The 15,553-nt window shown below is 38.4% G+C and overlaps 2 protein-coding genes across 2 annotated transcripts; one reads left to right on the top strand and one right to left on the bottom strand.

Annotated features, from left to right (window-relative positions):
• Window positions 1-1,077: 1,077 nt before the first annotated feature.
• On the top strand, window positions 1,078-4,412 carry LOC132049440 (small RNA-binding protein 11, chloroplastic). Its single transcript, XM_059440243.1, has 4 exons — window positions 1,078-1,235; window positions 3,452-3,520; window positions 3,603-3,709; window positions 3,803-4,412. The coding sequence occupies exons 1-4, from the start codon at window positions 1,127-1,129 to the stop codon at window positions 3,905-3,907; spliced, it is 390 nt and encodes a 129-aa protein (XP_059296226.1). The 5' UTR covers window positions 1,078-1,126; the 3' UTR covers window positions 3,908-4,412.
• A 1,170-nt stretch (window positions 4,413-5,582) lies between these two features.
• LOC132049439 (F-box protein At2g27310) lies at window positions 5,583-6,941 on the bottom strand. Its single transcript, XM_059440241.1, has one exon. The coding sequence runs from the start codon at window positions 6,895-6,897 to the stop codon at window positions 5,704-5,706; it is 1,194 nt and encodes a 397-aa protein (XP_059296224.1). The 5' UTR covers window positions 6,898-6,941; the 3' UTR covers window positions 5,583-5,703.
• Between the last annotated feature and the right edge of the window lie 8,612 nt (window positions 6,942-15,553).

Raw genomic sequence — 15,553 nt, 5'->3', positions numbered from 1 at the left:
ACACCCCTAATTGTGTAAATGACTTAGTGAACACTCTTAGTATTACTCTTCCTAAATGTGCGTGCGTGGTGACTGAAATGCATAAATAATTGACTATTCGAGCAATAACTTAAGTAAGTACTCCCTCTGTCTTATATTAGTTGCTCTATTTTGCAGTCAATTTGCACTTTTCTCCATATTTTTGGCTACTCAAGGCTTATAGTCCCCTTTCCATAAATGGCTTCCATAATCCGATAGAATCTTACGCTCAAACCAAAATATACTCATATTAATTTTGCCTGCACAAATAATATGTTAAACTTCAGGTAAAATCTGTAACTTCCTATACAAATTTTATATGTTCAGTCGTCTATGTATGTATGAAGTTGAGTTTGAAGTGACTAGATTTATAAAAATTTATAAACCTAGGTCATGACTTAAATAGGGGTCCAAAGTGTCTATGTGTGCACATGTGCCTTGATTTTGCATCAGCGTTTATGCTTCAAAGTCCATCTCGTTCCTCTTCACTTTGAGACTCCCCGCTTTCAGTCTCACTACCATTCTACACTTTATACGAGAGTTTTACTTGGGGAGTCAAACAGTTCTCTCTTTGTGATTACAATTTTCTTAAACTCTTTTCATATATTGTGCATTATTTATTATGTTAACTTATACTCCTTCCGTTTCAACTTACGTGAACCTATTTCCTTTTTAGTCTGTATAGAAAAGAATGACCTCTTTTCATATTTGGAAACAATTTACCTTTATGTAATAATTTATAGCCACACAAAATACATGTGTCTCATTTTACACTACATGTTCAAAAGTCTTCTTCTTTTTCTTAAACTTCTTGCCCAGTCAAATAAATAAAGAGAGTAGTACTTTTCATGTAGTTTGCAAATATGTACATTTTATTTTAAATTTTGCAACTTTTTAGACACAAATTTTGCACATTTGTCGGAAGTTATTTTCGAAGCGGCTAAACTTATAAACATTTCTAAATTGGACTATGACTTAAATGGGCTGCCAATATTAAATTGGAGCCCAAAATAGGCCTATTGATCTCTAGTGTGCTTGAAAGTGCCTCTCGTCTCTCACTTTTGAGAGTCAGTTTTCACTGCCTCTTACCATTCCACACAACATAGCCATGGCTGCCTTGAGAAAATTATTATTACCCACTAACACAAGTGTTTTAACATCAAACTCTGCTATTTTCCTTTCTCGCAGAGGCATAGCTTCTAAGCTCTTTGTTGGAGGTATTTCTTTCCTCTTTTTTTCTTACTTTTGTACATGTATACACAATTGATTTAATTATCTGCACATTAAAAAGCTCATTCATGGAATGAATTTGTAATTATTTGATTAAAAATGTGTTCTTTTTCGGTATATTTTTGCCTTCATAGGACTCTTTCGTGGTATTATTTCGCTCTGCACTTTGGGTTTATGGTTCTTTTCTTGAAAATCATAATTATGGTGATGTAAAAGAAGGGTTATATGTAGATGATGATTTTGACTTATTTGTGCCCAAAAGGGATTATGATTTATGTGTATGATGGTATTGGTTTTTACATTAGTGAGGAAATGAACAGGAACACTAGTGCTGAAGGAACTTATGTTCTATGAGAAATTTATAGTTTAGTACTGAAAAAATACAGGTATTATTATTAATACGGTACAATAAAAGAAATTACAATCTTTGAACCACTACAAAACGCTCGCAAATAGGTGTGTGCAAGCTGGCCCGAACACTATGGTTATTTAAGAAAATGCTAGCAAAGAGGTGTGTCAGATCCCGTTCAAGGAGGATTTATTTTGATGGAGAAAGATTTTCTTTCCTGACTGACTATGTTGATTGTGATGAGAGATTCAGTCAAGCGATGAGAAAAGTACCGAAACCTAGGAGCTAATCTTAAATCACATACTCAATTGACAAGCATAGCCTTGGTTCCTGGTTTATTTGCCTGAAGTGTAAAAAAAAAAAGTGAATTAACAAATATGAAACAAGACTTACTCCATTCCATCTAAAGAGAGTAATCCCTAGTTAGAAAATAGGATGGATAGTCGGAGGATGTGGTGGAAGGGGGACTCAAAGGAAGATTAGAACAAAGATCACAATGGTTTGGAGTTAAAACCACCAGTCTCTTTCTCTTTTTAGGTTTAGAGGCATCCTTGAATTTTTTTTTCTGATATCGCCAAATTACAATATAAAAATAATTCGAGAAGCTGTACACTGAAGATTCCAAAATTTTGTTTAACAGATTCTACTCGTTTGAGTAGAAACATAAGCAACCATGATTAGCGTCATTATTCGGACAAGAGTCTGGAAAAGGACAGATGGAAGCATTTGCAGAGGCTGAAATAAAGATTGAGGGATCCTTGTGTAAACTGTTTCATGTAACTCACTCTGCGATTTGATAAGGACACACGCAATACATACTATAATTATGTGCGTGGTTGCAAGAAAAGAATCCAACCTCGTTAACTTTATTTTAAATGGGCATTTGTCTTTCCATTAAAACACTAGATCTTTATCTGGTTGGGTTTTACCCGAAATGGAGAATAACATGGGGGATAAACAATAGCTTAGGTTAGTAATGCACCGTTCTGTATTAGCTATCACCTTTTTGGATTCCTGGTATACTATAATTTCCCGTGTTAAAGTCCATCTAATATTTATGTTGGTAATTTAAATGAATTCTAACAATGCGGCTATACTTACAGCTCGACAAACAGAATCTCTAAAGTTTCTAGACATTTTATGGCATTGCAAATAAAGAACACTACAGATGAATCTTCAAAAGCTTTATCTGTATAGAGCTGCTTACGGTATATACTAGCAGTTGGTTAACTCGTTTTAGCACAATTTATATAATAATCTTTAATTAACTTGATATCCTGTAGGAGCTTTTTCCAATTTGTTACTCATTACACTGAAACAATAATCATTTGTCAGGTTTTATTGGTGTTTCGAAGTTGAATGTGATTATATCTGCTGCATAGTCAAATGACATATGTTAATAATTACCTGCTAGAAGCTATTAAGATCTTAATTTGAAACTAAAATATGACAAAATTATCTCTATTTTAAACTGCAGCCAAGCACCTTACTGCTTGAACAACTCCACAAAGCTTTCCCTTTATCACTATTTAAAGCTAGCATGTATTTTCTCTACGTTTCAAGATTTTGTGCTTAATTACTTTCAAGAAACACATAAATAACCATTGGTTTGCTCACTTTACAATGTGGTGTCTCTAATTGTATCGGGACAATGTCGTAAATAGCTTATATCTTGTACTACAAAATTGGAAATATCTGTTTAAATCCCTTTCTTTTAGAAATAGTCAATCAGCTTAACACGGGATTTGTTGGTCTACTGCCTCCTTATCCTCGATTATCATACAACAGATGGAAAAAATAATGTAGAAGATCACTATCCAACGTAAAAAGCTTATGAGATATTGCTATTTACAGGACTCTCATTTTACACCACAGAGAAAGGACTATCCGAGGCATTTTCTCAACATGGTCAAGTTATTGAAGGTGCACAGATAACATAGGTTGAAGTCTCTTTTATATATAATAGTGAGACTTAGCATCTTTAGTTTAACCTTGTTTTTTCCAGCTAAAATTGTGACCGATAGAGTCTCAGACAGATCCAAGGGTTTTGGATTTGTCACCTATGCATCCGAAGACGAAGCAGAGAAGGCCTTGCAACAAATGAATGGCAAGGTATGTCCATATTATCGATGTACAGTATGTGTTTTTGATGTGCACTATTATCTTCGTTTGTTATCCTTTAACTTTGTATAACAAATTGTGCAGCCTCTTAATGGACGAGTTATCTTTGTGGACTATGCGAAGCCTGTAACTAATAGCGGCGGCATGCCAATAGCTAGAGGTCCCCCTGAACCACCAACACAACAATGAGTAATCAAACAGACCACTCAGATTCTGTGCTGCCGGAGTTGCAAGCCTTGGTCTCGCAAAATGATTAATCTGGAGACCGTTCGTTTCTCTTGTATCGAGCAACGATGAATTATAAGAATATATTGTAAGTCACCATCAGCAGTCAGAAGCAATTGGCTGTGCTTGAAAGGATGAGTGGGAACTATGTTGCTGCAATTATAATGACTGCAAAGATTGGCTCAATATGAAAATCATCATTATCTATGTCAAATGGTATATCTACTATTACAAGGAAATCCAGGCAGACCTCCCTATAACATCATTTCAATATAACCACAAAGTTTTCCCTGGAATCGATTTTTCATGTTATGTTATATTATACATTTACGTATAATTGCATTTTTATTTACTGTAGCAGCCAAATAATATCTGGACAGATAACGCCGTTATATAAGTGGTTTGACTGTATATGAAAATTTTCCAGTAGTTAATTTGGAAAATCCACTTCTAGTTAATTTGTCAGTAATCTACTATCCAATTTATTGTCATAGATGATCTAGAGAAGAGAATTTTCCAGTAGTGTCCTCCCTTGAAGGTTCTATGTTTTTTTGGGTGTGGATTACTCAGCCTACTATATAATCGTAAATTCATTTTTTAATCAAAAAGTTGACTAATAAAAAGACTTGGAAGGAACTTATTCTTATCTCATCACCTGTATCCATTTAGTTACGTTATTGAAACAATGAATAGCCTCCTTTAGACTCCAACAAAATTCCATGAGATTGTGAAGGCTGCAGTGTAGTGTTCTGTTAGTCTGTCACCAAAAGAGAGAGTTAAAAGGGCATCTATTTACAAGTTTCGTGCAGGCAAAGGAAACAGTCATTCTACTTACCAGACGTAACTTCTATGAAGTGTCACTGAAACCTAATCTTCAATTTGTAATTTAATCATATTTCCTCCAACATTTAAAGGAAAAATAGACTTTGTTTTGAGAATATGAAAGTTTATGGTGATTTGTAACGTTTAGGCACTTCTTGCATATAGAGGCGAATCTAAGATTTTTAGAGCATGGGTTCACCAAAAAAAAAAAAAAAAAAAAAAAAAAAAAGGGAAAAAGCGTTTTTAGTGGGGAATTGATCCCTAGTCCTCTTGGTAAATAACTCAACCTTCAACCAAGTGCACCATTTAGCCTTATTGTAGTATATGTTTCTGCAGGTAATATTATACCAATTTTAAAAAATATATACATAAAATACCTAATTTTACGGAGAGACCATGTGTTCACGTGCCCCAAATTTAGTTACTAAATTCGCCCCTGCTTGCACGAGCCACTTCCTTAAATTGTCTCTTGACAAAGTGTTGATGCACAATGGTAAAGGTGCAGATTTGGGTCATTAATAATTGCCGCATGCAAAGAAACAAATTTTCTAGGTGGTGCTATATATTAATGTATTTGCATAAACTTGTTAATTAGGTGGTGATCTTGAATTTCTAATTTATTTATTTTTATAATCGTGGTGTTCAAACAGCTTGCGCACACCATAACTATTTTATTGGCCACCTGCTACCTCCCACCAACACATGGACCGTGTTTCGAACTTTTAAATGTGTAATATCATTCTATCAACATTGCTAATTGTAATAGGGAAATACTAAGGAGGGGTTGTATTGTTTTCATCGAAGTGAGACAGACATGTCCATAAATAGTACAGCATTTGATAGAATACCTTTGAATGATAATTACAAGTAATTTTTCCCTACATCTTTTTGTAACTGCATAAAACTCGAACTTTTTTTTCTACTTTCTCTCTTCTTTTTTATCTACTCAAACAAAATAAAAAACACCAAAAAACCACAAAAATAGATATCCCAAATGTAACACACAAACAATCCAATGCCCCTTCTCTCTTCAACTTCTTCTCTTTTCTTTCCCTTCTCATTTCCAAAAACTCTTTATATCTCTTCCTCCCAATTTCAGCTCTGTTAGCTCCATTTCCCCTTTTACCCTCCAACACCCTTTGTAAAATTACCAAACTCTCCCTCCCATTCAAATGACTTCCATCCATGTCCTCCACTTCCAAACTCACTTCCCTTACCTGCATTTCTCCTACCTCGGACCCACCGCACGTGACCACTATCTCACACAGCACGTTACCTCTCTTTTGATCAACGGTCAGGATTGAACCAAACCGCACGTGCACTTCCCCTGTCAACCAATGCCGTTGTACCGAAACAGGTTTTAAAGAAGATATATTTATCGCTAGCCGTCCGATCGGATCAATCAAAATCCAACTCAGCGTCATGTCTTCAATCAGATCCGTACACGTGTCATCATCGTTAGGGTGTTTGATCGTCGTTGAAATCATGTCCTTTGGATCTATCATGTCGATTCTGAATGGCGAACACTGAAACCAACTCGACGTGGTTTCAGTCTCTTGTACTTTACTGAAAACTACGTCATTTTTGTAGTGTATATCGACGGCTGATATTAACTCCAACGGTAGATACATACGGTTTATAGTATTAGAGGATGCAGTTGAACATATACCTTTTCTGTATATGTTCAACTGAATCCATTGCTTTCGACTCAAAACACATGTACATATACAAAAAAGATATAAAAGGTTCATATATATAGCATGTAGGTCCTGCTTTAAATTCACTGACTCTAAATCTTGAATTAGCTCGTTCTCGGGAAGAGGGAGGGAGAAGGACTGAGAGAAGAAGGCACGGTGACCGCTATCAGGGAAGTTGGAGATGATGTGGCTGACACGTGGAGTGTTTGTGGACGGCCACGTGGAGTGGCAAACACGTGACCATAAGTGGTTTTCGGAGGAAAGGTGAAGGAGAGTGGTAGAGGAACAGCTCGTAGAGGCTAGAGTTGGTCCGTCAAGGCGAGTGAGAATATGAGTTTCAATTATATCTGAGTGCAAATCGGAAAAACCGGTAGCGCCGCCTTGCTCAGCCGTGATGGTGGTGGTTGTGGGTAGATTATGGAGAGAGGAAGTCATTTAATTGGTGTGATGTTTTTTCAAGTGTGAAACTTTGGTTTGCTGGGAGTTTGAAGTTTTTGTGTATTTATAGGTGTGTTTAATGGGAAATGGAAAGTGAAAATTATGGGGAAAACCAATAAAGCCCTTTCTATTTTAAATAATTACGTCTATTTGGTTCTCGCTGCCACTGTGAGGTGACTAGGGAACTTTTGCTTTAATTGTGATCTCTTGCACGCATCTCATTATTTTTATGTGTTGCAAACTATGTAGGTGTCTTTTCCAGCTAACTTTTTCTTTTATTCTTGTGACTTTGGACATTTTAGATCGCTACGTAAAAAAAGCTTTTGAGCAAAGTAAAGATTTTATAGGAAAATATTGGAATATAATCTAAATTTGATAAGTTATTGTAAAGTTTACGCGACAGTCTAATATTTAGTCTATAAGATTAACAATATACGTGCAAACACTAGTCATGAGTTTAGCACGGTTCGGAAGGATAATTCCAAGGGTTATATTTACATCACATATAAAAAAAGGGATAAAAGCTAAATGGTAAATGAACAGTTGAGAAATCAGCCCTTACGTTCCAGCAGTCAGCAACACATATATCGAGTAATTTTGTCTAAGAAGGCTTGGTCAGATGAGAATAAATCACCTACTCTCTTCTTTCAATTTTAGTGACATTCTTTCCTTTTAGTTAGTATAAACAAAGGACACCTTTCTAAGAGATTTTTTTTTTAATTATCTACATTCAAATGAAAATTAATTAACTTGGCTCTTAGGAGATCAATGTAAAAATTAAAGTACAAGTCCAACTAAGAGGCAGCTTTCAAAGGCGGTCCCAAGTGGAAGCCAATGCATGAGGAATTACGTATAGGATCTTCATATACAAATAATTAATAAGAGATACATGGAGACCACAATAAGATCATTATATTGTTAATTGCCGGTGATTTAACGCTAGCCTTGTATTTACTTTCTTAATTTAATCCTCAAAATTAACCTATGCTTTGAATCTATCTATATATATATATTATAAAACTAAACTAATAGTGATCACCAAAAAGTCTACATCATAATTCGTCATAAACATTATAGTATTATATTTTACGTGAACTGTTTTTTTTGCTCTAACCCTTTTTAAATTCCGTACTAGTGTTACCCTCATTCTTTTCTACCATTAAAAAATGAATTTGTCTTATGATAATGTTCATGTAAGAAAAATCAAGTTGCAAAAGGTCAAACTCGGAGTCCAATCATATTGTTGTGATATCTTAAAGTCGTTTTCAAAGTGCATCATACTGTAAATAATTGTGTTTAAGAATATACATGATGGACCGGTAACTTGATTTCATGATTATAATTTTGTGGTTTGATTATTTATTGGGTCTTTTTTGTGATATTTTAAACTCATGGGCGTTGAGCCCTGTTGGTTCACGCATTTAATTTGTCGTGACAGTTCTGAGTTCACAACTTCACATATTTCAACTTGGCAAATTTCTGACTGATTAAATAAAGGTTTATATATGACTAATTACTTAATGGTCAATGAGTATTTGAAAAGTTCATTTTCTCTCGATTTACTGAAGGAATTATCACGTTGATCTCGTTTTCTACCTCTCGTTTGAAATTACAAACTCATATATTTATTGGTTCCTTTTTTATTGGGGGAGCTTATTACTGCATTTCTTGAAGGAATTATAGTTATGTTACATTAATTAACGTAAAGGAAAGAATTTATATAAGGTAAAGGATAAATTTGACAATCAGAATTTTTTTTATTAATGTGGTGGATTTCCTTCAAAAACTCTTATCTTGAGGATGAGACGTGGAGAGGATAACCTACAGTTTCCTCTCCTCTCACATTGATCCTAGTACTTCGTATTACTACTTATATAGTAATTATTACGAATTGATATTTATCCCAATCAATTCCATCAGTCCAAGCGCGAAAGCAACTTCTCATTAATACCCAACTACTCAACTGATTTTTCCTCTTTGTTTCATTTTAATGGATAGTAAATGTGGTTAGGTGTTAGGTGATAGAATTGGAAATATATTGGGCTTCTACTGGGAAGACCCTGCGCTAATCCATAAGTCAAACTCTTAGGTTCGCTAACGGTGAACTTCTTTCCCCATAACTCCTTTGCTTTCTTTCAAATGGGCTAAACTTCCTATTGATCGCTAACTAAGAGCGTCAGCTAATACATTTGGTTTCCTTGGATGATAAATTAAGAATGTCAATGTCGTAATTCTTGAGTAATTCAAGCCATCTCCTTTGTTTGAGATTCAACTCCCTCTGCTTGAAAATGTATTGGAGGCTCTTCTGTTGTGAAGATATCAACATGAACTCCATATAAATAGTGACGCCAGAAAAATAATTAAATTATAATTTTGTTAAATATGAAATTTATTTTTAAAAGGTAATAGAGCCTATCAACATTCCGTGTTATTTTGGGGCATGCATGCTTTTAAAATAGAATATATTGATAGATATAGATATAGATACAATTACATATCTGTGTGTTTGTATGTGTGTTTATTTGGGATTTTGGGTGTGGGGTAGAGGAATCTGGTTGGTTATGTTGTTACTTGTTATCGTGACAACTACAACTGTCCCGAGCTTAATACTTAGCGCTAAATTTCAGTAATTTTCTTTTATCTGAAAGTCAATGATATAATTCTTTAACATAGTATTACAAAGAATTTTTTGAGGTTATATATTCAGTTTTCGCTAAATTCGATGTTCTTCAAATTAAGTACTCCTAGACCCTAGTTAACCTACTATCAATTTGTTTAAAGTTATTATCTTTGATTAACATAAGCTGGGAAAGCAGGTTCCAAATCAAAGTAAAAAGAACTGATTAAAAGACTCCGACTCTTTAGTTTGTCTGTGGACTTGTTTGATTAAAAATGTAGGCGTAATGCATATGCAGCCCCCTAAATTTGCCCTTTTTTTTCATTTTGGCATCTCAACTGAGTGTTGTTCATATTGAACCCCTGAACTCGTCCTTAAGTGTGTCTATCAAACATAGTTCGACTTACATAGTATTCCATCTTCAATGTAGCAACATGCTAATATATATTCTAATTTAATTATGTCATCTTTTAGCTAAGATTAACGGCAATTGAGAGGACAAAAAGAGTAGCTCTTAATGAAGCTAGCAGTGGAAGAGCAGAACCAGCAGAAACCGATACATCATGACCTAAAGAATAGCTTACCACATGTCTAAAATATTACTCCACATTCATTTCCCTAATTTAATTTTTGCTTTTGTATACGGGCAAACTCGAGGGCAAGGTTACCCTCGATTTCCCGTCGAGAAACTCAAGATTATGATGGTCGTTACTGGCTCAGACGAGCCCCAATCGGGATCAAGTTCAAGCGAGGGATCGTAAAAAGACCGAGCATAACTGAGCCCGGGTTACTGAGCTCGGTTGGAATTGGATACCGAGATAGGACAAGAGGCGGTTAACAGTGATAAACGAGAGTCTGAAATATCCGCAATCAGCCGGATATGGCGGCGCCAATTTTGCTCATCAGTAACTGAAGATTCTTGTACCTTATTTAGACTTGTACTCGAGTTAGGACTCCTCTACTATATAAAGAGGAGGACCCCTCTTATTTTTGGTTGGTTCTTTCACACACATAAGCATACTAAGTAATACAATTTGTTTCTAAGTGTTTATCAATCTCTCTAAGTGTTCTACAATTGTTCATTCATTGACCACTCTAACACGAGCCCGGTTCCGAAGACCCGAGCCAACCGGTCGGTCGCTTCTAAGGATCAATCGTGGTTTTATCTTGGTTTGATTGTTCTTATTCACCTTTATACTATTATTTATTGCTCTATAATCATTCGTGTTAAATTAAACCGCATATCCTTTAAACCGCATACAAATTTAATTGTTTATCCAATTTTTAGGGTAAACTGTTTGGTGCCCACCGTGGGGCCTAGGACAATAGTGGTGGTTTTATACGAATTTTGATAACGCACATTATTTTACGCTTGCTCTTTGAACTTTGATTTCAGGACTATTCAACATGTCAGACTATCACTCCGTTAACTTTCATGTTGAATCAAACCACCACGAGAAAAACAACAACGGGGTACCTAACAACAACGTACCCCCAGTTGATCCAAATGGAGCCGATCCTCACTCTCAAAATGCTGTGAACACCGACCAGTCATCGGCGTGTGACGCGCATGCTGATGAAGGCAACGGAGCCACATTGCAACAACTCAAGAATCAATTGGAGATGGCTATGGCACAATTGCAGGCCCAACAAACGGTTATAGCTCAATTATAAAACCAGAATCGAGCACCCAACGCTGTTCAGTCCAAACAGACCGAGAAAATCGCCCTGAGGGAGAAAATGACCATTGCTGAGAACAACGGGAACGGGCCCGGGCAAGCTGTTGAACTGATGAGAATGCTCGAAGAACTGACAAAGCGGGTAGAGGCAAATGATAAGAAAGTGGAAACTTATAATTCGAGGGTCGATCAAATTCCAGGAGCATCCCCGGTATTGAAAGGACGAGATTCCAAGAAGTTTGTTCAAATGCCTTTCCTTCCAAGTGCTGCACCGAACCCGATCCCAAAGAGATTTCGAATGCCTGATATTCCCAAATACAACGGGACCACTGACCCGAACGAGCATGTGACCGTGTACACATGCGCCGTCAAGGGCAACGACCTCGCAAAGGACGAGATAGAGTCGGTGCTACTCAAGAAATCCGGGGAGACCCTGTCAAAGGGAGCAATGGTATGGTATCACAATTTACCCGAATATTCTATTGATTCATTTACTATGCTTGCAGATGCCTTAGTCAAAGCTCATGCTGGAGCCATAAAAGTGGAAACGAGAAAATCGGACCTGTTCAATGTCAAACAGCGGGAGAACGAGAAACTCCGAGAATTTGTGGCCCGGTTTCAAATGAAACATATGGATCTACCACCGGTTCAAGACAATTGGGTCGTTCAAGCATTTACTCAGGGACTCAACCCAAGAAGTTCGATCAGATCTCTAGAATTAAAGCAAAATTTGGTAGAGTACCCAGCAGTCGCCTGGGCCGATGTACACAACAGATATCAGTCAAAAATCAGGGTCGAGGACGATCAATTTCTGAGGAATGCATCGAGATCGTTACGTCCAGACAAAGAAAATGATCGATCGAGGAGGGCGACAGATCGAGAATCAAGACAATCTCGTGATAGGTATCAACCTTATCCACCCGATTGAAGAGGCAACGGATGCGATAACGACTTCACCAGGAACCATAAAAGAAACGACCGTTGTCCAAGCAATCGAGGACTGATGAATAAGAATGGTTCTGACAAACCATCGGGAAATAAAGATGCCCCGAGAATATCAGAATATAGTTTCAATATGGATGTAGCAGGCATAACAATGGCTCTCGATCGCATTAGAGAGACAAAGTGGCCGAGGCCTCTCCAGTCCGGCCCGGATCGAAGAGATAAAAGCTTGATTTGCAAGTTCTATGGTACTCACGGGCACAGAATCGAGGATTGTCGGCAACTAAGGGAGGAAGTCACTCGGTTATTTAATTTGGGGTATCTTCGAGAATTCCTAAGTGAACGAGCTAAGACTCACTTCAAAAACAAGGATGCCAACAAGCAGGTCGAATAGGAAGAACCTCAACATGTGATCAACATGATCATTGGGGGAGTGGACATTCCCAGGGACCGATACTGAAGCGCACCAAAGTCTCCATCGCAAGAGAAAAGCAAACTCGAAATTATGATCCCGAGGGTTTCATCTTGTTCAGCGACGAGAACATAGAAGGCATCGTTTAGCCGCACAACGATGTACTGGTAATATCTGTACTTGTCAATAAATTTTGAATTAAACATGTGTTAGTTGATCCAGGTAGCTCGGCTAATATCATTCGATGGAGAGTCATCGAATAGCTGGGATTATTGGACCAGATCGTGCCTACAGTCCGAGTACTTAACGGGTTCAACATGGCATGCGAAACGACGAAGGGTGAAATCACCCTGCCGGTCAACACGTCGGGAACCACACAACAGACTAAGTTCTATGTGATCGAAGGTGACATGGGGTACAACGCCTTGTTTGGAAGACCGTGGATACATAACATGAGGGCAGTGCCCTCAACTATACACCAAGTGCTGAAATTCCCGACCCCAGAGGGAATTAAGACGGTCCGTGGTGAGCAACAAGCTGCAAAAGAAATGTTCGCGGTCGAGGAAGTGGCTTCGGCCCCTAAGCCTCCGGTACTGAAGGATGGGAAGCCGACCAAGGGAAAAGACGCTAAATAGCAATCACAGGCCCCGATCTCGATAGCCCCGAAAGATCGGGAGGAGTACGCTGCAGACGAGGAGACCGATTATAGGGTCCCGAGATCCTTTGTGGCACCCGATGATTCGGACGCTACTAAGTCCACGATCGAGGAGCTGGAACAAGTCATACTATTCGTGCATCTATCGGAGAGGAAGGTATACCTGGGCACGGGGTTAACCTCCGAGCTCAGGGAAAAATTCATTAAATTCCTTAAAACTAACGTTGATTGCTTTGCTTGGTCCCATTTAGATATGACAGGTGTTCCACCAGAGGTGACAACTCACAGGCTGAGCTTGGATCCAAATTGTCACCCAATTAAGTAGAAAAGGAGGCCATAGTCCGAGATCAAACACGCGTTCATCAAGGACGAGGTATCTAAACTCTTAAAAATAGGGTCCATCCGGGAAGTTAAATATCCGGATTGGTTAGCCAACGTAGTGGTCGTGCCTAAAAAAGGAAATAAATTCAGAATGTGTATAGATTATAAGGATTTGAATAAGGCATGCCCAAAGGATTCATTTCCTTTGCCTAACATCGACCGAATGATCGACGCAACGGCAGGGCACGACATGCTAAGTTTTCTCGATGCTTACTCCGGGTACAATCAAATACACATGAACCCAGAGGATCAAGAGAAAACCTCTTTCATAACCAGGTTCGGTACGTACTGTTACAATGTAATGCCTTTTGGATTAAAAAATGCTGGTGCCACATATCAACGCCTAGTTAATCGCATGTTCGAACACCAAATAGGGAAAACAATGGAGGTTTATATTGATGACATGTTAGTTAAGTCCCTGCGAGTAGAGGACCATTTAAAGCATTTGCAGGAAACTTTCGATATACTGAGGAAGTATAACATGAAGTTGAACCCGAAAAATGTGCCATTGGAGTCAGCTTGGGGAAATTTCTCGATTTCATGGTATCCAACCGAGGAATAGAGATCAATCCGGACAAGATAAAGGAAATAGAGGATATCACCATAGTAGACGACATAAAAGCAGTGCAAAGATTGACCGGACGAATAGCCGCACTGGGCCGCTTCATCTCTAGATCATCGGACAAGAGCCACCGATTCTTCTCGCTATTGAAGAAAAAAACCGACTTCACCTGGACCCCCGAATGTCAAAAGGCTTTGGAGGGGCTCAAGGAGTATTTATCAAGCCCACTGTTGCTGCATAAGCCTGAAACAAACGAGCAGTTATACCTTTACTTGGCAGTATTCGAGATAGCGGTAAGTGGAGTCCTAGTTCGAGAAGAAGAAGGTACGCAATTTCCCATTTATTATGTGAGTAGAACCTTAGGCGACGTTGAAACAAGGTATCCACACTTAGAGAAATTAGCACTTGCTTTACTGAGTGCATCTAGGAAGCTGAAACCTTACTTTCAATGTCATCCTATATGTGTTGTAACGTTGTACCCTTTAAGGAATGTCATGCATAAACCCGAGCTCTCAGGTTGATTGGCAAAAGGGGCCGTGGAGATCAGCGGGTATGACATTGAATATAAGCCCTGAACAACTATCAAGTCCCAAATACTGGCAGACTTCATGGCCGACTTCACGCCGGCCATGGTTCCCGAGGTCGATAAAGAATTACTGCTCACCTCGGGGACTAGCTCGGGAGTCTGGACCTTGTTCACGGACGGTGCCTCCAACTTGAAAGGGTCCGGGCTAGGGATCGTTCTTAAACCCCCTACTGGCGACGTAATAAGACAATCAATTAATTCTGTGAAATTGACTAACAATGAAGCCGAGTACGAGGCTATGATTGCAGGTCTAGAACTGGCTAAGAGCTTGGGAGCCGAGATCATTGAGGCCAAGTGCGATTCCCTCCTCGTGGTCAATCAAGTAAACGGGACGTTTGAAGTCAAGGACGACCGGATGTGGAGATACTTAGAAAAGTTACAAGTGTTACTGCATCGATTCAAAGAGTGGACACTAGAGCACACACCTGGGATCAGAACAATGAGGCCGACACCTTGGCAAACTTAGGCTCATCGGTTGAATCTGAAAGATTCAATTTCGGAGCGGTGGTGCAGCTGATGAGTTCGATAATAGAAACTGACCAAGCTGAAGTAAACTTGATCGGCTTAACTTGGGATTGGAGAAACAAATATATGGATTACCTCGAATCGGGGAAGTTGCCTCCCGATCCCAAAGAATCGAGGGCCCTTCGAACCAAAGCAGCAAGATTTTGTTTGATTGATGGCCAGTTGTACCGAAGATCATTCTATGGCCCATTGGCAAGGTGCTTAGGCCCCGGGGAAACCGACTATGTGATGAGAGAAATCCACGAGGGAACTTGTGGAAACCATTCGGGTGCAGAATCGTTGGTACGAAAGCTG

Source organism: Lycium ferocissimum, chromosome 3, assembly GCF_029784015.1.
Source record: "Lycium ferocissimum isolate CSIRO_LF1 chromosome 3, AGI_CSIRO_Lferr_CH_V1, whole genome shotgun sequence".
NCBI lineage: Eukaryota > Viridiplantae > Streptophyta > Magnoliopsida > Solanales > Solanaceae > Lycium > Lycium ferocissimum.
The sequence above is the reverse complement of the archived record's forward strand: the minus strand, read 5'-3'. Positions and strand labels throughout refer to the sequence as shown.